Source organism: Pseudophryne corroboree, chromosome 3, assembly GCF_028390025.1.
Source record: "Pseudophryne corroboree isolate aPseCor3 chromosome 3, aPseCor3.hap2, whole genome shotgun sequence".
NCBI classification, from domain to species: domain Eukaryota; kingdom Metazoa; phylum Chordata; class Amphibia; order Anura; family Myobatrachidae; genus Pseudophryne; species Pseudophryne corroboree.
The window spans coordinates 6,193,941-6,216,175 of NC_086446.1; the positions used below are offsets into that span (position 1 = coordinate 6,193,941).

A 22,235-nucleotide genomic window follows, 5' to 3' on the forward strand; every position below is an offset into this window, starting at 1 on the left:
AATTCACACAACTTACTGGACCCACTTCAGTCAGGCTTTCATTCTCAACACTCCACAGAGACAGCACTGACTAAGGTAGTGAATGATCTAGTCACTGTGAAATCTAAAGGCCATTACTCACTACTTATTCTTCTAGATCTATCTGCTACGTGTGACATTGTTGACCACTCTCATATCATACAAACACTACAATCCCTAGGTCTTCAAGACACAGCCCTCTCTCGGTTCCTATCCTACCTATCTAATCCATTTTCCTATCTAATCCATTTCTCTGAATCTACCTCCTCTCCTCAGCTCATTGGAATTTCAGTATCATCTGTATGCGGATGATACTCAAATCTACCTATCCTCCCCCGATCTGTCACCATCTGTATTGGGCCGTGTCACTGAATGCCTCTCTGCTGTTTCATCTTGGATGATCTCGCCACCTCAAACCTAATATTTCCAAACTAGAATTAATGATATTTCCACCTACCAATTGTAGTTACCAACTTGATAGTTCTATCACTGTTGAGAACTCAACAATCAATCCTACCCCACAAACTTGCTGCCTAGGTGTCATCCTTGACTCTGCCCTTTGTTTTCCACATTCAATCAGTCTCCAAAATACAACCATACCTACATAAGACACTGCAAAAACTCTAATCCATGCTCTCATTATCTCCCACATTGATTATTGCAATAGTCTTCTTACTGGACTTACCAAGAAGAGACCCATTCTGAATGCAGCTTAGAGGCTAATCTTCTCGCTAGATGTTCATCATCTGTGGATCCACTCTGTCAGTCCCTCCATTGGTTAATTGTACTCTACCGTATTCAATATAAATTACTTTTAATCCCACAAGGCCATTAACAAAACTACACCAATGTACATCTCTTTGCTTATCTCAAAATATCCCCCAACCCAACCTCTCCGCACAAGATCTATGTCATCCACACTCATTATTTGCTCCCATTCATGATTGCAGGACTTTTTTCAGGCTACACCCATTCTGAAATGCCCTCCCACGCACAATAAGACTCTTCTCTAGTCTCCAAACCTTCAAGCGTTCCCTGAAAACTTCCAGAACCGTCCACATAAGTCATAAACTTTCCTATCCAATTGCATCCCCACTGTACAGTCCACGCATATCCTCACATTTTCTTTATTCTCTTTCCCATCCTCCTGACCCCAGGCCAACATTGCTGTGTGACCATCTCCTGCGGCCCACCAAGAACCTTTGCAATCTGGTGAACCATTGTGCAGTGAATAATACCTACCCTTGTGTATCAATGACTAATTCCCTATAGATTGTTAGATTGCGAGCAGGGCCTTCTTACCACATCCTTTTAATATTAAAGGGTGTGATTGATTTTTAGATAGAGGACACATTGTGTCTGGTCTCAATAAAGTTTTTCTCAAATACTAATACTGGGACCAGCAGCACCATCCTTGACAAAGGGCTACGGCCAGAAACGCGTTGGAGTGTGCACACGTTTTTGCGCCATCAGGACGGAGAAGCTATCTCAAGTTACCGGACAGAGCTACTATACGGCACCGGGGAGCAGCGTTTCACAGCACTGAGGACGGAGAATGTAGGCTACCAGCCGGGAAACTGCTTCACAGCAGGTAGGGAAAGATACTTCTCGTAACTGTAACATCCAGAGCTGCAGTTTTCAATTCATCAAACTGCCGGCACCTACTAGGATTATCTCATAGACTTGGCCTGGCCAACCTGTGGCTCGCCAGCTGTTGTGAAACCACACATGCCAGTATGCCCTGACAGTTTTATTGTTCCCTAATAACAAAAATGTAGCAGGGCATACTGGGACTTGCAGATTCACAGCAGCTGGAAAGCCACAGGTTGGCCAGACCAAGCTTAGGTAAAAAGCCATTTCCCTCCATTACAGTTTCTTACGTGATGACCTAGACTAGACCACAATCCAGTCAGGCCTGCCTCAATGGTTGCACGATTTCCCGAACTTGACAAATGACGTATCTAGCTGCTTCTACTCCCAGCAAGCTCTTCTAAGAAGCTATTTTTTAATATTTATCGTAGGACATATATTACTCAGCATCATGGATTTTCGATGGGTTGTCGCTATAATGAAGTCAATATTGCTCTTTATCACCTTATATGGTTATGCCCCCTAGTCAGAACCTTCTGGATTCGTGTCACACAGATTGCTCTAGAGTATTTGGTTATTTTTATACCCTTTACTCCTGGAATGGGCCATATTGGGGGTTGTACCTCAGGGCCAGTGGGTGTCGTCTGGGAGTCAGAAACTTCTACTTGGCCTGAGTACAGCCTCGAAAAGGGCCATACTGCAGGTAGAGATTCAGCCAGAAATGTCTCCTCTCTCTTCTAGGAGAAATTACTTTCTTGTTTAGGATGGACTGGTTGGAGACTTCTTTGGCCAAAGCATCCAGGCTTTCAAAAATGTTAACGTTGTGGAAATTTACATAGCTATTCTCCCTTTACAGGGACAATGGCTGCTTTTCCAATGCTTTCCAACCACATAATGGTATTTATTGCGACAGGTTTTCAATGACCCTCCTATCGCCCAGTCCGCACAGCACTGGTGTTTTTCTCAATCTAAGTTTTTGAATTCTCTTTTGTTAATTAACTGCCTCGGAGGTCAGCGTATTTAATGGTCTAGGCATGTATTAATTGCTTAGTACCTATGCTGGACACCTACGTGTCATTTAAGTCTCTTCATAATTATATTGTTATGACATTGGGCCTAATTCAGACCTGTTCGCTCGCTAGGTTTTTTTTTTTCAGTCCTGCGTTCGCATAGTCGCCGCCCATAGGGGAGTGAATTTTAGCTGTGCAAGTGTGCGAACCCACGTGTAGCAGAGCTTTACGAACAGATTTTGTGCAGTCTCTGCGCAGCCCAGGACTTACTCAGCCGCTGCGATCACTTCAGCCTGTCCGGGACCTGAATTGACGTCAGGAACCCTCCCTGCGAACGCTTAGGCACACCTGCGTTTTTCCAACCACTCCCTGAAAATGGTCAATTACCACCCACAAACACCCTCTTCCTGTCAATCGCCTGTGCAAATGGATTCTTCACACAAACCCATCGCTGAGAGGCGTTCCATTTTATACCGGTACGATCGACCTGCGCATTGCGGTGCATACGCATGCGCAGTTTAGACCTGATCGCAGGCTGTACGATAACGCAGCCTAGCAATCAGGTCGGAATTAGGCCCATGGTACAATGTTTGGTTCTTTGTTCATACTGCTTGAGAATCAATAACACTTTTTTTAAAATTGCAGTTATAACATATGCATGGTAGTTCAATTATACAATTATACCTCCCCTTAAGTCATTTATACCATGGATGTAGTGTACATATCACATGATTATATAATTAATACCAGACATTGAGGGAACGGGAGCAGTGAAAGCAGATTGTACTTGGCTCTGTATCTGCACCCGGAACATGCCGTCTGTAGGCTCAAGAGCACATGCAAAACATCTTTGTACATAGGGTAAAGGTTGTACGCATATATGTCGTGCCGGCTTACACTACTGATTAATAAGAGGAAATAAGTGATGCATGTCATTAGGTTCATCCAAGTCCTTTATTCTTTACCCATACAAGTAGAACATACATCTAACGGGTCATCATAGCCGTAGGGCAGGTACTTTATTAATAGTGACAAGAAAACACCAGAAAAAGAGGATTGGGTGTAGCTGTGGTTGCTAGGCGTCTTGGGTAAATACTGGTACATGTGCATGGGGTAACATTGCTCTATAAGCACAATTTCTGGTAACTGTTATGCCTTTGATTTTAGTGAAGCATCTTGATAAAAGATTTAAGCTGAAGAACAATACAGTACATATATGACTTTGGTGGTCATTCTGAGTTGTTCGCTAGCTGTTCTCATTCGCAGCGCAGCGTTCAGGCAAAAAAGTGGCACTTCTGCACATGCGGCGCAATGCGCACGCGCAACGTTCTTTCACAACGGCCAATGCAGTTTCACACAAGGTCTAGCGAAGCATTTCAGTCGCACTGCTGACCGCAGAGTGATTGACATGAAGCGGGCGTTTCTGGGTGTCAACTGACCGTTTTCAGGGAGTGATCGTGAAAACGCGGGCGTGCCTGGAAAAACGCGGACGTGCCTGGAAAAACGCAGGGTGTGTTTGTGACGTCAAAACAGGAACTGAATGGTGTGAAGTGATCACAAGCGCTGAGTAGGTCTAGAGCTACTCTGAAACTGCTCAAAATAATTTTGCAGCCGCTCTGCGATCCTTTTGTTCGCACTTCTGCTAAGCTAAGATACACTCCCAGAGGGCGGCGGCATAGCGTTTGCACGGCTGCTAAATACAGCTAGCGACCGATCCACTCGGAATGACCCCCTTTATCCATTTCTTTGAACCCCTATTCCTTTCCACGTGCAAACACACAAATATACCAAACACACAAAGATACAATTTGAAGAATAGTTTAAACAGGGTCATCTCAACAATTTAAAAACATAGTTGTTGAGAGCTCGATGAGGAGCCCGTGTCAGGAGAAATATTACACTGAGATTTGTTACTTAGATAAAATACTTTCCACTTACAAAAGTATCAGCTGTGTAAATTGTGTTTTTAAAAAAAACTTTTTGTATATTTAACACAATCAGAATGATAATAAGAATTTACTCACCGGTAATTCTATTTCTCGTAGTCCGTAGTGGATGCTGGGAACTCCGAAAGGACCATGGGGAATAGCGGGCTCCGAAGGAGGCTGGGCACTCTAGAAAGATTTATGACTACCTGGTGTGCACTGGCTCCTCCCACTATGACCCTCCTCCAAGCCTCAGTTAGGATACTGTGCCCGGAAGAGCTGACACAATAGGGAAGGATTTTGAATCCCGGGTAAGACTCATACCAGCCACACCAATCACACCGTATAACTCGTGATATAAAAACCCAGTAAACAGTATGAAACAACTGAGCCTCTCAACAGATGGCTCAACAATAACCCGATTTAGTTAACAATAACTATGTACAAGTATTGCAGATAAACCGCACTTGGGATGGGCGCCCAGCATCCACTACGGACTACGAGAAATAGAATTACCGGTGAGTAAATTCTTATTTTCTCTGACGTCCTAGTGGATGCTGGGAACTCCGAAAGGACCATGGGGATTATACCAAAGCTCCCAAACGGGCGGGAGAGTGCGGATGACTCTGCAGCACCGAATGAGAGAACTCCAGGTCCTCCTCAGCCAGGGTATCAAATTTGTAGAATTTTGCAAAAGTGTTTGCCCCTGACCAAGTAGCTGCTCGGCAAAGTTGTAAAGCCGAGACCCCTCGGGCAGCCGCCCAAGATGAGCCCACCTTCCTTGTGGAATGGGCATTGACAGATTTTGGCTGTGGCAGGCCTGCCACAGAATGTGCAAGCTGAATTGTATTACAAATCCAACGAGCAATAGTCTGCTTAGAAGCAGGAGCACCCAGCTTGTTGGGTGCATATAGGATAAACAGCGAGTCAGATTTTCTGACTCTAGCCGTCCTGGAAACATATATTTTCAGGGCCCTGACAACGTCTAGCAACTTGGAGTCCTCCAAGTCCCTAGTAGCCGCAGGCACCACAATAGGCTGGTTCAGGTGAAACGCTGACACCACCTTAGGGAGAAACTGGGGACGAGTCCTCAATTCTGCCCTATCCATATGGAAAATCAGATAAGGGCTTTTACAAGACAAAGCCGCCAATTCTGATACTCGCCTGGCAGAAGCCAAGGCCAATAACATGACCACCTTCCACGTGAGATATTTCAGATCCACGGTTTTTAGTGGCTCAAACCAATGTGATTTTAAGAAACTCAACACCACGTTGAGATCCCAAGGTGCCACAGGGGGCACAAACGGGGGCTGAATATGCAGCACTCCTTTAACAAATGTCTGAACTTCAGGTACTGAAGCTAGTTCTTTTTGAAAGAAAATCGACAGAGCAGAGATCTGTACCTTAATGGAGCCCAATTTTAGGTCCATATTAACTCCTGCTTGCAGGAAATGCAGAAATCGACCTAGTTGAAATTCCTCTGTTGGGGCCTTTTCGGCCTCACACCATGCAACATACTTCCGCCATATGCGGTGATAATGATTTGCTGTAACCTCTTTCCTAGCTTTAATAAGCGTAGGAATTACTTCCTCCGGAATGCCCTTTTCCTTCAGGATCCGGCGTTCAACCGCCATGCCGTCAAACGCAGCCACGGTAAGTCTTGGAACAGACAGGGCCCCTGCTGTAGCAGGTCTTGTCTGAGCGGCAGAGACCACGGGTCCTCTGAGATCATCTCTTGAAGTTCCGGGTACCACGCTCTTCTTGGCCAATCCGGAACCACGAGAATTGTGTTTACTCCTCGCTTTCTTATTATTCTCAATACCTTTGGTATGAGAGGTAGAGGAGGGAACACATAAACTGACTGGTACACCCACGGTGTCACTAGAGCGTCCACAGCTATCGCCTGAGGGTCTCTTGACCTGGCGCAATACCTCTCCAGTTTTTTGTTTAGGCGGGACGCCATCATGTCCACCTGTTGACGACCCCACTGATTTACAATCATTTGGAAGACTTCTGGATGAAGTCCCCACTCTCCCGGGTGGAGGTTATGCCTGCTGAGAAAGTCTGCTTCCCAGTTGTCCACTCCCGGGATGAACACTGCTGACAGTGCTAGTACATGATTTTCCGCCCATCGGAGAATTCTTGTGGCTACTGCCATTGCCATCCTGCTTCTTGTGCCGCCCTGTCGATTCACATGGGCGACTGCCGTGATGTTGTCTGACTGGAACAACACCGGCTGGTGTAGGAGCAGGGATTTTGCTTGACTTAGGGCATTGTAAATGGCCCTTAGTTCCAGAATATTTATGTGAAGGGCAGTCTCCTGACTCGACCATAGTCCTTGGAAGTTTCTTCCCTTTGCGACTGCCCCCCAGCCTCGTAGGCTGGCATCCGTGGTCACCAGGACCCAGTCCTGTATGCCGAATCTGTGGCCCTCCAGAAGATGAGCACTCTGCAGCCACCACAGAAGAGACACCCTGGTTCTTGGGGACAGGGTTATCAAGCGATGCATCTGAAGATGCGATCCGGACCACTTGTCCAACAGGTCCCACTGAAAGATTCTGGCATGGAACCTGCCGAATGGAATTGCTTCGTAAGAAGCTACCATCTTTCCCAGGACCCGCGTGCAGTGATGCACCGATACCTGTTTTGGTTTTAGGAGGTCTCTGACTAGAGAAGACAACTCCCTGGCTTTCTCCTCCGGGAGAAACACTTTTTTCTGGACTGTGTCCAGAATCATTCCCAGGAACATTAGACGTGTCGTCGGGACCAGCTGTGACTTTGGGATATTCAGAATCCAGCCGTGCTGGCGCAGCACTTCCTGAGATAGTGCTACTCCCACTAACAACTGTTCCTTGGATCGTACCTTTATTAGGAGATCGTCCAAGTACGGGATAATTAAAACTCCCTTTTTTCGAAGGAGTATCCTCATTTCCGCCATAACCTTGGTAAATACCCTCGGTGCCGTGGAGAGTCCAAACGGCAGCGTCTGGAATTGGTAATGGCAATCCTGTACCACAAATCTGAGGTACTCCTGGTGAGGATGGTAAATGGGGACATGCAGGTAAGCATCCTTGATGTCCAGGGATACCATGTAATCCCCCTCGTCCAGGCTTGCAATAACCGCCCTGAGCGATTCCATCTTGAACTTGAATTTTTTTATGTATGTGTTCAAGGATTTCAAATTTAAAATGGGTCTCACCGAACCGTCCGGTTTCGGCACCACAAATAGTGTGGAATAGTAACCCCGGCCTTGTTGAAGTAGGGGTACCTTGATTATCACCTGCTGGGAATACAGCTTGTGAATCGCTGCTAGCACCGCCTCCCTGTCTGAGGGAGCAATCGGCAAGGCAAATTTTAGGAACCGGTGGGGTGGAGCCGCCTCGAATTCCAGCTTGTACCCCTGAGATACTATTTGAAGGATCCAGGGATCCACCTGTGAGCGAGCCCACTGATCGCTGAAATTCATGAGGCGGGCCCCCACCGTACCTGGCTCCGCCTGTGGAGCCCCACCGTCATGCGGCGGACTTGGAAGAGGAAGCGGGGGAGGACCTTTGCTCCTGGGAACCTGCTGTTTGTTGCAGCCTTTTTCCCCTACCTCTGCCTCTAGACAGAAAAGACCCTCCTTTTCCACGCTTGTTTTTCTGGGTCCGAAAGGACTGAACCTGATAAAATGGCGCCTTCTTAGGCTGTGAGGGGACATGGGGTAAAAATGCTGACTTCCCAGACGTTGCTGTGGAAACTATGTCGGAGAGACCATCCCCAAATAATTCCTTCCCCTTATAAGGCAAAACTTCCATGTGCCTTTTGGAATCTGCATCTCCAGTCCACTGGCGAGTCCATAAGCATCTCCTAGCAGAGATGGACAATGCACTTACTTTAGATGCCAGCCGGCAGATTTCCCTCTGTGCATCTCTCATATATAAGACTGAGTCTTTGATATGGTCAATTGTTAGCAGAATCGTGTCTCTGTCTAGTGTGTCAATATTTTCTGACAGTTTATCTGACCATGCAGTGGCAGCACTGCACAACCATGCTGACGCAATAGCTGGTCTAAGTATAATGCCTGAGTGTGTATATACAGACTTCAGGATCGCCTCCTGCTTTCTATCAGCAGGTTCCTTAAGGGCGGCCGTATCCTGAGACGGTAGTGCCACCTTTTTAGACAAACGTGTGAGCGCTTTATCCACCCTAGGAGGTGTTTCCCAACGTAACCTATCCTATGGCGGGAAAGGGAACGCCATTAGTACCTTCTTAGGAATACCAATTTCTTATCAGGGGAAGCCCACGCTTCTTCACACACTTCATTTAATTCATCTGACGGGGGAAAAACTACGGGTAGTTTTTTCTCCCCAAACATAATACCCTTTTTTGTGGTACCTGGATGTAAATCAGAAATATTTAACACCTCTTTCATTGCCTCAATCATGCAGTGAATGGCCTTAATGGGCATTAAATTTGACTCATCGTCATCGACACTGGTGTCAGTATCAGTGTCGACATCTACTTGTGCCATCTGAGATAGCGGGCGTTTCAGAGCCCCTGATGACTTTTGAGACACCTGGACAGGCACGAGCTGAGAACTCGGCTGTCCCACAGTCGGCATGTCATCAAATTTCTTAAGTAATGAGTCTATACGTGCACTCATTTCTTTCCATAAGCTCATCCACTCAGGTGTCTGCCCCCCAGGGGGTGACATCCCTTCTAAAGGCATCTGCTCTGCCTCCACCTCATTATCCTCATCAAACATGTCGACACAGCCGTACCGACACCCTACACACACACAGGGAATGCTCTAATAGAGGACAGGACCCACAAAAGCCCTTTGGGGGGACAGAGTGAGAGTATGCCAGCACACACCAGAGCGCTATATAAGGCAGGGACTAACTGAGTCATGTCCCTTATAGCTGCTTTTCAATATAAACTATATACTGCGCCAAATTAAATGCCCCCCCTCTCTCTTTTTTACCCTTTTCTGTAGTGTAGTCTGCAGGGGAGAGCCAGGGAGCTTCCTTCCAGCGGAGCTGTGAGGGAAAAATGGCGCCAGTGTGCTGAGGGAGATAGCTCCGCCCCTTTTCCGCGGCCTATTCTCCCGCTTTTTTTATGGAATCTGGCAGGGGTATTTACCTCATATATATAGCCCCTGGGGCTATATATTGAGGTATTTTTGCCAGCCAAGGTGTTTTTATTGCTGCCTCAGGGCGCCCCCCCCCCCAGCGCCCTGCACCCTCAGTGACCGGAGTGTGAAGTGTGAGAGGAGCAATGGCGCACAGCTGCAGTGCTGTGTGCTACCTTGGTGAAGACTGATGTCTTCATGCCGCCGATTTTCCGGACCATCTTCTTGCTTCTGGCTCTGTAAGGGGGACAGCGGCGCGGCTCCGGGACCGAACATCAAGGCTGGGCCTGCGGTCGATCCCTCTGGAGCTAATGGTGTCCAGTAGCCTAAGAAGCCCAATCCGGCTGCAAGCAGGCGAGTTCGCTTCTTCTCCCCTTAGTCCCTCGCTGCAGTGAGCCTGTTGCCAACAGGTCTCACTGAAAATAAAAAACCTAAGACTATCTTTCTTCTAAGAGCTCAGGAGAGCCCCTAGTGTGCATCCAACCTCGGCCGGGCACAAAATCTAACCGAGGCTTCGAGGAGGGTCATAGTGGGAGGAGCCAGTGCACACCAGGTAGTCATAAATCTTTCTAGAGTGCCCAGCCTCCTTCGGAGCCCGCTATTCCCCATGGTCCTTTCAGAGTTCCCAGCATCCACTAGGACGTCAGAGAAAAAATGGTTTCTTATTAATGAGTTTTCTTTGATGGTGAACAATATTGGAATTCTGCGTAACACATTTCCCACTCTCACAGTGTGGAAATGGTTTCGCATCTGTTTGATGTCTCCTGTAGGTAACGAGCATTTGTTTAAAATACATTTCTGACATACAAGGACTGGAGCACCCGTGTTACTTCTCTATTGTGTAATAAGTCCCCACACTCAGAACATGGAAACTGCCTTTTATTTGTGTGAGCAATCTGTTCTATAACTATGGCTAATTTCTGTGTAAAACATTTCTGACACTCAGTACAAAGGACTGGCTTCTCACCTGTGTGATATCTCTGATGTGTAACAAGATATAATTTCTTTGTAAAACAATTCCCACACTCAGCACAAGGAAATGGCTTCTCACCTGTGTAACCTCTCATGTACAATAACAGATGATTTCTGGGTAAAACATTTCCCACACTCAGAGCATGAAAATGGCCTCTCACCTGTGTGAATTCTCTGATGTTTAGCAAGATGTGCTTTGTTTGTAAACCATTTCCCACACTTAAAGCAAGAAAATGGTTTCTCCCCTGTATGAATTCTCTGATGTCTGACAAGATCTATTTTTTGTGCAAAACATTTCCCACACTCAGAACATGGAAATGGTTTCTCCCCTGTGTGACTTCTCTGATGTACAACAAGTGCCGATTTCTGTGGAAAACATTTCCCACACTCAGAACAAGAAAATGTTGCATCACCCGTGTGACCTCTCTCATGATTAACAAGATGTGTTTTGTGTGTAAAACCTTTCCCACACTGAGGACATGAATATGGTGTCTCGCCTGTGTGAAGTCTCTGATGTATAATTAAATGTGATTTTTGTGCAAAAGATTTCCCACACTCAGTACATGGAAATGGTTTCTCCCCTGTGTGACTTCTCCCATGTGCAGCAAGAACTGATTTATATGCAAAACATTTCCCACACTCAGAACAGGGGAATGGTTTTTCACCTGTGTGTGTTCTCTGATGTATAAGTAAGTTTGATTTATAGCTAAAACATTTCCCACACTCAGGACATGGAAATGGGCGCTTATCTGGCTGTGTAAAACATTTGCCATCTATCGTAGAGGGAAACATTGCAACAGTCGAACCAATATCAGAGTTATGTATAACTGGGGTAAGAGGGGTTTCTTTTGGAGAATCTCGGGCGAAGTCAACATCTTTTATTTTACCATCTGGAAATAAAAGGAGATGTTCCTCTGAGACATTCCAGCGGGTACATCCACCTGCTGGGAAATAAAATATGAATATAAAAAGTAACGCTAATAGAAGTTTTTTGTTTTTGTTTTTTCAACATTACATTTTTGTTAAGAGTATTCGTAAAAAAACAAGGAATACAGAAAAGAAGAGAAGGGGCAAGAAAACAAAAGAAAAAATATAAAGAAAAAGGGGAGACAGGTTATATAACAGCATCAAGCAAATACAATAAGTACATTATGTCGCACAGGTCAAGTAATGTCCTCAGTTGGGGTTTCATTCAAACCGAAAGGAGGGCTCAATGGGGTGGAGGGATTAGCAGGAGAACCCTCACCCTCCATAACGTAAACATGCCACAGTAACCACTGCATAATAGGGGAAGATGGAGCAGAAGAGTACGCTGCCTCCCTTAGTCTCCATTTCAAAATGAAAGTGGGTCTTGGATACAACTTTCTCAAAAGGTGGAGGAGAAGGAGATTTCCAATGCTGGGCAATGGTAGCTCTTGCGGACACCAAGTTGTGGCCTAGAACATATCGAGAGGATTTAGGGACAGCATTAGGATACCAGTGTAGCCAATGAGGGATCCTCAGCTAGGGTGAGGCCGAGAACATCCTGAATAAAGTGAAATACTTTAGTCCAAAAGGGACGTAGAGCAGGGCACTCCCAGAAGACATGGAAGACAGTACCCTCAAAGTGACACATATATGCCAACAGAATTTAGAAGTAGCGGGACAAACCTCTGTAGTTTAGAAGGGGTAAAATAGAGTCTGTTTAGTAATTTAATGTGCATTTCAGCATTATTAGTGCATTTGGACAGGGAAAAAGAGGAGAAATGTATAATTTCCCATTGTTTTAGAGTGAATGTACGCTGAAGATCACACTTCCAACTAAGTTGGGGAGAGGTCTTAAGGCGTAATTCAGACCTGATCGCTCGCTAGGGTTTTTTTTTTTGCATTCCTGCGTTTGCATAGTTGCCTCAAATAGCGGAGTGTATTTTTGCTTTACAAGTGTGCGAACACCTGTGTATCAGAGCTGTACAAACAGATCTTGTGCAGTTTCCGAGTTGCCCAGGACTTACTCAGCCACTGCGATCACATCAGCCTGTCTGTCCGGGATCGGAATTGACGTCAGACACCCGCCCTGCAAACGCTTGCGTTTTCCCAACCACTTCCTGAAAACGGTCAGTTGCCACCTACAAACGCCTTCTTCCTGTCAAATCACCTTGCGATTGGCTGTGCAAATGGATTCTTCGTAAAACCCATCGCACAGCAATGATCCGCTTTGTACCCGTGCGACGCGCCTGCGCATTGCGGTGCATACGTATGCGCAGTTCTGCCCTGATCGCAGCGCTGCAAAAAAAAAAAAAAAAGCTAGCATGCGATCAGCTCTGAATGACCCCTTTAGTTGTCAAGTCTGGAGGTAAGAGCAAACTGTACCAATAGGAAACAGCACCGCATGATGAAGATTTAGTTCACCTATTCAAAATATGATCAGGGGGGAGTTTGGAAAACTTTAGGGTTAATTGCCAATTCATCTATCCAATGTTTAAGTTGGAGGTAGTGTAACCATGCTGAAGAATCAGCAAGTAATTTTTTAAAGGCAAGAGAGGGACCTATATCCCTGGGAGAAAATTAAAAGCTATGGGAGGAAGATCTATCTAGTGAGATACAAGACTAAGTTAAAATCACCCGTTATGATGAGGGACCCGTCTGACCTTCTGGATTTCCTCGAGTGTATCTCAGAGAAACGGAATCTAACGAGAATTAGGAGCATATAGGGAAGCTATAGTTACTAGCGTGTCTTCTATAGTACTAATAAGAATTAAATACCAACCATTTTTATCTGCGTATTGCCGATGGAAGGCGAAGGGGGGTATTTTTAGGGAATACTATAGCAACGCCATAACGTTTGGTAGGGCCATTCGCAGCGTAACATGTAGGGTATCTGTGATCTCTAAAGATGGGTGGAGCTATGGACGAAAAATGTGTTTCTTGGAGGGTAACGATATCAGCTTTATGGTTATGAAAAGATGCAAGGGCAAGCCTCCGTTTGTGCGGGGAGTTAAGCCCCTTTACATTCAGGGAAAGGACTTTAACCATTATACAGTATAACGGTATAGAGGCATGGGGATGCCTGTCGGAAAAAAAAACATGGAGGGAAAGAAAAAGCAGAGCAAAAAAGACAGAAAAAGAAAGGGCAAAAAAGTGAAAAACTCAAAAGTCCCAGTGTATCGGGACATAGCAGTTGTCGTAAGAAACAAGTACGAAACATAGTTAACTTTTGGGGGGAGAATAGAGCCCACCCCACCAGTGAGACCTAAGTAGAACTAGGCAGAGGAAATGCAAAATTGAACAACATAGAAAACGGATATCAAAGAATTCACATTCCACAAAATGTCAAACATATAAACAAATCTAACAAATCAAATAGGAAGGTCAGATATTTATTTCACTAGAAAGTTGGGTAATAGAGGCTCGGAGATCAGAGGTAAGGTCCGTCCAGAGGGCTTGAAGCATTTGATGAAGATCGCGGACCATAAGGGAAGAATCAAAAGAGGATTCAAGTCCAGGGTCAGAATGTAAAGGGAGAATAACTGTAGAAGGCACAGGCTCAGGGGTGAGATGAGATACATTTAATAGGAGGTGCCAGTGTCGAAAGCTTGTTTAGTTTCGGAGGCACAGTGAGTGCCCAAGAATCAAGACAGTAAGTGACAGGAGGAGGACTGGAAGGAACAATCCGTGTGATTCTATATGAGGCAACGATAGGCAATAGAGGTCTCACAGGCGTGGGTGAAGCAGCTCACAATGATGTCATAGAGCCAGAGGCAACTTAAGCCAAGAACAATTGGTTAATAAAACAAATTTAGCATCAGCTGGACACTTAGAGAGAAACATCCCAAAGCAAGAGCTCAAAGCAGGATAGCAATAGGAGCAATTAATCTCCAGGTGTATCCATCCCAAGGCACAGAATGTAGATGACCCACTCCAGTGCTGCAGTTAGTACCAGTATGTGAAACACAAAACAATATATAAACAGCGCTACCAGGTGCTGGTATTCAAATCATTACGTAAATTTTAATAAAAAATGGATTAATACCACAAACACATATTTAAGATCAGATAAATAAAACAAGCCTCATAAGCCAGTAGTATGACCAAATGAACTTTCCATGGACTCTTGTAAAGGCCAGGTGATGATTAAAATGTTCCAATGCTTTAATATACCATATCCTGCATGGATGACCGTATGATAATTACCAGATCCCAAGTGGAAGAAGGCAGGGTATTCCACCTAGCGCGGTGATGATGATTCTGTCCTGCGCAAATGTGAATGGTGGTTCTCCCTTTTTGTTAAATGTCCACATATATGGATCGGTCTCCGGATAGGTGGATATTAGATGGGTCAGAGCTCTGAAGACCACTGTGGGTCGTCCCAAACATCTGTATCCAATGTTAAAAAAAGCGATGGATGATCAGTTCCATAAACTCACTGGCCTTGGCGACGTCCTGGTCATAGGCTGGCAACCTAACGCGTTTCACTGTCTGTTTGGCAGCTTTATAAAGCTTGATAAAGCTGCCAGACAGTGAAACTGTCTCCCAAAGAGCGGTCTTTGGATGTGGTACGAGCTCTCCGTATCTATGTGAATAGAACTGCTTCCCGTTAGGAAATCTGATTCTCTCTGTGTGCTTTTTGGATTTCACAAACTGGGCTGGCCTGCTCACAAGCAGACTTTGGCCAGATGAATTAGAATGGTGATTGCACATGCTTATGTGAGGGCTGGTCTGTCAGCTTCTGCTCACATTACGGCCCATTCTACTCGGTCTGTTGGACCTTCTTGGGCGGCCCGCTGTGGTGCGACCCTTGAACAATTGTGCAAGGCGACTATGTGGTCTTCAGTGAACACGTTCATAAGGTTCTATGCCTTCGATACTGCCGCTTCCCAGGATGCTTCCTTTGGACGCCGGGTTCTTGTGCCCACTACAGTGCGTCCCCTCCCATAAGGAACTGCTTTAGGACAGCCCCTATGTATTTCCTTGTGGAGCCCAGTGTACCCCACAGCAGAAAACGAGATTTATGGTAAGAACTTACCTTTGTTAAAACTCTTTCTGCGAGGTACACTGGGCTCCACAAGGAATATTATATTTTATATATATATATATATATATATATATATATATATAGCGGTGGAAAAATGACTGGACTCGTACTGTAGTCAAGTGGGCTGCAATGTTATGGCTCTGGGAACTGGGAGCATGGAGGGTGTAGAGACTAGCACCAAGCAGATTTTCCAGTCGCTGGCCCACTAGGCCGTTCACCCTGCTAAGTGTAAAACTAGGGCACCAGCTGCCGTCCTCCACACTATAAGAATGCTGGGGATCAGCCAGCCGCAGTTATGATATAGGCATCAGCAGATGTGGGGTAAAGTGGTAGCAGAAGTCCAGCTGCGGGGATCATAAATGGAGGACGTGGCCCCAAGGCAGGAGCAGACAACAGTCAGGGCTAGGGAATGAGAGGCAGCAGGAGTTGGTAGGAAAGGCAGCGAGGGAGCAGAGAACGGCAACAGCCAAAAAGGGGAAGGCACGACCGGGAGCACAGATCTTCTGGGAGCTTCCAATCATCTGTAAGTGCCGGCATCTACCGCTGCTGTCCGCCTCCAAGATGACTGCTGTCTGCAGCCCCGGCAGAGAACACTTCCGCGGATCGGCTCCCCGAGCACCAGAGGTCAGTTATACTCCAGGGCACAGGGGAGATAGCTACCGCTCGTGATTCCCCGCCAGACAACTGCCAGCCAACGCCGGTCCGGGTGCACACAGCAGGTAGCGTAGCGTAAATGAGCGGACCCTTCAGATTCCCGTCACAGCACCAGATAGGGCCGCAGCACACTCACGGGTGCATTACACGGCGCTCCCTCCCGCTATCCGGTGCGATCCCACATCCAGGTCCGGGCTGACGTGCAGGCCACAACCCGCAGATACAGTAAAACCGGCTCCCGGCTCCACAACCCGCACTGTCAGATAATGAGCAGGTAGTGAGAGCTGATGTGGAAAGAGTAGGAGCGACAAAGTCGATAGGAAGGAGCAAGGGACACTTATTAGCCGTACAGGCAGTAGCTCCTTCCCTTTGCTTCCTCCTCGTCTGCCAGCCAAGCCACACTTCCAAAGTTTTTTACATTGAATTTATTTTAGCAAACAAAAAGTCCAAATAGTAACTACGTCAAACGTTTAAAACTAACAAAGAAGAAAAAAAAAACCATCAATACAACAATGTATAGGAGTACAATAATTAGGGCATACGATTACAAAGTTTATGAGAATTGATTCAAAAACAACATTATAGGATCTCAGGAGCATATTACCAAGCAGTAGTAGCCTGGTGGTAGCCTAGCCTTGAGGATCCATAGCATCATCATAGACCATCAAATTCACGAATGCCCATAAAATACAGACTGTGGCCAAACAATGCGGTGATGACGTACTGTTTTGTGTACTTGTCCAGAAGATCCTCATCCAGTATATCCAGAATACAGACCTTTGGGGCTAATACGGGAAGAGACACACCAGTGGGAGTGATCGCTGTAGTGACTGCAGACCAAATATAGCCTTCCGAGGACTTCCGAAAAATTATCCCCTCATTCAGTACACCATGTCTCTCTCCCAACTACCCATAAAGTGTGTTAATGCATCTTCATGAAGCTTGCTTAAATGGTAAGAAAAGAGAAAAGACACCATCTTCCAAGAGCATAGGGATAACATTGATAGGGGAGTCCTGCAGATTAGGCAGAGTCCACTGGGAAATTTAGTTTGCAGGTCATGTTTTATCTTCAGGTACCACAAAACTCATTCATTAGGAATCCTGAACTAAGATCAGAGCTTAGCAAAGGACTTGAGAACAGCACCAGCAGAAAACCGCCCTACTGAGATCACTACCCACCTGCCCCTTAAAAGTATAGCATTTCAAGGCTACAAACCTGACTGCATACTGTAACCTCCTGGTGAAGGATACGGAGTCTCAACCCAGTTTGCCCCTCACCCAACAACTGACCAGGATAGCATGAAGATCCTGACCCTCACTATCCCACATCCACGTCCGTTGATGTACCAGTTGGGACACACAATAGTTAAATACGAAAGTAGGTTAATGCCAGCTACACCTTGATGCTCTGGATCCACTGATCATAGCGAATCTAACACATAAACCACACCAAAAACGAACAAAATTATTAAATCAATCAATCTAAAGGGGTCTAGGGACTAGATGGGCTGAGTATTTTTTATCTACCATCAAATGCAAATTCTATTTTTCTTCTGGAGGACCTGTAGCACAAGGACTCTGGAGACTGCTGGAAGATAAACCACCATCTTTTCTCTGCCCATCAGTGACAAGGATGAACATTCAGCTGCACAAAGTCTGATCACTAATGAATATGCCACAGGATTTAAAGAGGGGCACTTATAAACGAGGCAACGTCATGGAGGAAGCAACAAGACAGTCAACTCTCAAAAGGTATGGGATTTATCAGTTAATATTAAGGCCGAAGAAATTTCCATATGCACTCACCACTTGGTCAAGTAGGCATTCCAGTTGGATAAAAAGCGCAACATGTCATCTGTTTATAGTGCGATAGTGTCCACTCTTCAAGGAGTAGATCTATAATATCCAAATGATGTGAGAAGAGCAAGAGCCTAATAGTGACTGAAGGCTCCTCATGTATGAGATACACCAGAGAGTGTGGGGAGGAGACAGGTCAAATCTCTGGGGTGGTAACACACAGTGACATGATGTGAGGGGGGAGAGCAGGAGTATAATAGGGGCTGAGGTCTCCTGATGTATGAGATACCTCAGAGAGTGTGGGAAGGAGACTGGTCAGATCTCTGGGCTGGTAACACACAGTGACATGATGTGAGGGGGAGAGCAGGAGTATAATAGGGGCTGATGTCTCCTGATGTATGAGATACGCCATAGAGTGTGGGGAGGAGACTGGTTAGATCTCTGGGCTGGTAACACACACAGTGACATGATGTGAGGGTGAGAGAAGGAGTATAATAGGGGCCAGTGCCGTAACTAGGCATTTTAGCGCTGTGTGCAAGAAACGACAGTGGCGCCCCCCCATGTAAGATAGGGGCAGTGCGCACCGTAGGCGCGCAAATAATTTATAGGGGCGTGGCTTCACGGGGAAGGGGCGTGGCCACAAAATAATAGCAATTCATACTACGGTGCACAGTAGTCTACATTATTCAAATTACGCTGCACAGTAGCGCCACTACACCAGGTAGAGCCCCTTTTATACATTACAGCAGACAGCGTCCCCCTTTTTACACATTACAGCAGACAGTCCCCCTTTTAACACATTGCGGCAGCCAGTCCCCCTTTTTACACATTGCGGCAGCCAGTCCCCCTTTTTACACATTGCGGCAGCCAGGCCCCCTCTTTACACATTGCGGCAGCCAGGCCCCCTTTTACACATTGCGGCAGCCAGGCCCCCTTTTTACACATTGCGGCAGCCAGTCCCCCTTTTTACAGCCAGTCCCCCTTTTTACACATTGCGGCAGCCATCCCCCTTTTTACACATTGCGGCAGACGGTGACCCCCTGAGAGAGAGAAAGAGAGATATACTTACCATCTCCCTGCTGGCAGTCAGGCTCCTCGTGCAGCTCCCTCGGTGCAGGCAGTGAGGTGAGAAGGAGGAGGAGGGAGGGGGAGCAGGGAGCCACAGCAGCGCTATGTAATTGGTAGTAAGCGCCGCTGTAGCATCCCCCTCTCCTTCCGTATTGGCTGCCCGGCGCTGCTGTGGATGCTGGGATGGAGGAACCGCATCCCAGCATCCACAGCAGCGCCGGGCAGCCAATACAGAAGGAGAGGGGGATGCTGCAGCGGCGCTTACTACCAATGACATAGCGCTGCTGCGGCTCCCTGCTCCCCCTCCCTCCTCCTCCGCTCCCCGGCGCTGGTCCTCTTCTCCCTCCACAGCGCGGCGCACACAGCAGAGGCGGCATGTAATGAGTCAATTCGACTCATTACATGCCGCTGGCCGTGCGCCCTCAGGGCAACTGCGCTGTGTGCCAAGCCCACTTGGCACACACGTAGTTACGGCCCTGATAGGGGCTGATGGCTCCTGATGTATAAGATACACCAGAGAGTGTGGGGAGGAGACTGGTCAGATCTCTGGGCTGGTAACACACAGTGACATGATGTGAGGAGGAGAGCAGGAGTATAATAGGGGCTGATGGCTCCTGATGTATGAGATACACCAGAGAGTGTGGGGAGGAGACTGGTCAGATCTCTGGGCTGGTAACACAGAGTGACATGATGTGAGGAGGAGAGAAGGAGTATAATAGGGGCTGTTGGCTCCTGACACCCCAATGGCAGATACATTTCCTTCATTAGATTGTACTTGAGAATAGTGGACTCTTCTGTAAGAATTGTTTATTACTCACCTGTGCGGATAGCTGTAGAGATTTCCTTCTTCTTACACTGCTGATCACCCCTCACATATGTCTTTTTTTCTCCCTCGATATCATCTGTATTATCATTCATATGTGTCTCTTCTATCTTCAGATCGGTCGCATAAGTTTCTTTTTCTCCACTAATATATTCTATCTTATCGTAACAAAAGTATTTACCCTAATAACACACAAGACAATAAGATATCACTGTAATAATATTGAATTTCAATAATGCAGATAAAATAATAAAATATCAGTGTAAAAAACAAAAAATAGGATTTTAATACCTACCGGTAAATCCTTTTCTCTTAGTCCGTAGAGGATGCTGGGGTCACATCAAGAACCATGGGGTATAGACGGGATCCGCAGGAGACATGGGCACTTTAAGACTTTCAAAGGGTGTGAACTGGCTCCTCCCTCTATGCCCCTCCTCCAGACTCCAGTTATAGGAACTGTGCCCAGGGAGACGGACATTTCGAGGAAAAGGATTTATTGTTAAACCAAGGTGAGATACATACCAGCTCACACCTCAAGCACGCCGTACAACATGGCATTTAACACAACGCAAGTCAACGGCATGAACAATGTCAGCAACAGGCTGACTAAAAAACGTAACACAACGTGTTGAAACGTAACAAAAAACTGCAGATACAGTACGCACTGGGACGGGCGCCCAGCATCCTCTCCGGACTAAAAGAAAAGGATTTACCGGTAGGTATTAAAATCCTATTTTCTCATACGTCCTAGAGGATGCTGGGGTCAAATCAAGAACCATGGGGTTATACCAAAGCTCTAGAACGGGCGGGAGAGTGCGGATGACTCTGCAGCAACGACTGACCAAACATGAGGTCCTCATCAGCCAGGGTATCAAACTTCATAAACACAAAGCAAAATGTAGCGCCTAAGGTCGTCAATGAATGAGAACAGTCATTAGTACCACAAAATTTATTTATAAACTATTAATAGTGCACATATTTAAAAACCAGCAATAAAAGCAAATATGAAGCTACTCCTATCAATGATGGAGGTCAGTAACGAAATGTTCAAAGAACCTGTTCCATTTATAAAAGTCCCTTATGGATCCTGCGAGGCCAAAAACAGTCACAACCGTGAGTATATATTTTACCACCATATTGTAAGGTGTTTAAGCAGAGCAGCGTCCGCAGATGGCAGTCCCTTATTCAGTGGTGGTAATTCCAAGAGTCCACGGTGTACGTCGTCCCTCTTTCAGGAAACCAATCAGTAAAAAGCAGTAGTCAGGGACTTGGTCCAGGTGTTCGATCCTGCAGATGTTTAGATAGGTAGTAGACTTGCAACAACAGATCCCACCAACGCGTTTCGTTGCGTTCACGCAACTTTTTCAAGGTGCTACTGGTCCTGCTGTGAGGGGTTTTTATACCCCTTTCCAATATGGATGCTCATTTGCATAAGTGATACAATTAACCTTCTCACCTCATTAGACGACCAGAATAATGACAGACATATTACTATATAATAAAACTTATTCACACATATGATCATATATATGATATTCATATTATAATTCATAATATAATTTAAAAAACGTTTGTTTAAAAATTGGTCACATGACCATTCATCTCATCTGAAAGGGAATTGATGTAAAATGCGGGATGGACTTGATAAACTGTAATATAGACACATTAAGCCCTGCTGATCATATATATCCACATTTTAGATATATCTCAAATACTAAATCAAAGTTGAGCGGAATAGCAGCTGTGTATAATCATTGCGCTCGCCGAGCGGCGCCGCGCCTGAGCGCGCACCCCGATGACGCGGCACAACAAGCGTCGCGTCATCCCGCTGCATCCGCGTGTAGTTCCGTCACCGGGGGAGACGTGGCATGGAAGTCTCAATGCCGCGTCATCACCCTGCGTCCATTGACGGTGGTCATGTACAGATCGGAAGTATCAAATGGTTGTCAAGGCGACGCATATGCATACACGTCGCCCCGGTAACCTGGTTAACACTGGCTCGTGTTTTTGGTTGATGGTAATAAAAATAATAATAAATATAAGAGACAAAGGGAAAGAAAAAGAAGAAAGTATGGTAGCGGAAAAATCCCATGATAGGATTCAAACCAATTTGTAATCAATGTTGGGAGAACCCTGTAGTAAATTCAGTGGATCAATAAACATTTTTTATTTTATTATTTTTATAGTTCTAGATGCATAATAATAGTATTACATAATCTAAGCTATATGATGATCCACTAGACAAACTAGATCA

At 45.9% G+C, this 22,235-nt stretch overlaps 1 protein-coding gene across 2 annotated transcripts in view; it reads right to left on the reverse strand.

The window, feature by feature from the left end:
- Nucleotides 1-10,264: 10,264 nt before the first annotated feature.
- The window catches only part of LOC135054512 (zinc finger protein OZF-like), a 55,540-nt gene continuing 43,569 nt past the window's right edge, over nt 10,265-22,235 (reverse strand). Inside the window, exons 5-6 of one of the 2 annotated variants that reach the window (XM_063957639.1) lie at nt 19,977-20,163; nt 10,265-11,569 (exon numbers count right to left, since the gene is read on the reverse strand). In XM_063957639.1, the coding sequence (XP_063813709.1) occupies nt 10,704-11,569; nt 19,977-20,163 (1,053 nt within the window). In that variant the 3' untranslated portion in view covers nt 10,265-10,703. Of the gene's footprint in view, nt 11,573-19,976; nt 20,164-22,235 lie in introns of both variants that reach the window. The other variant, XM_063957638.1, reaches the window with a different exon arrangement.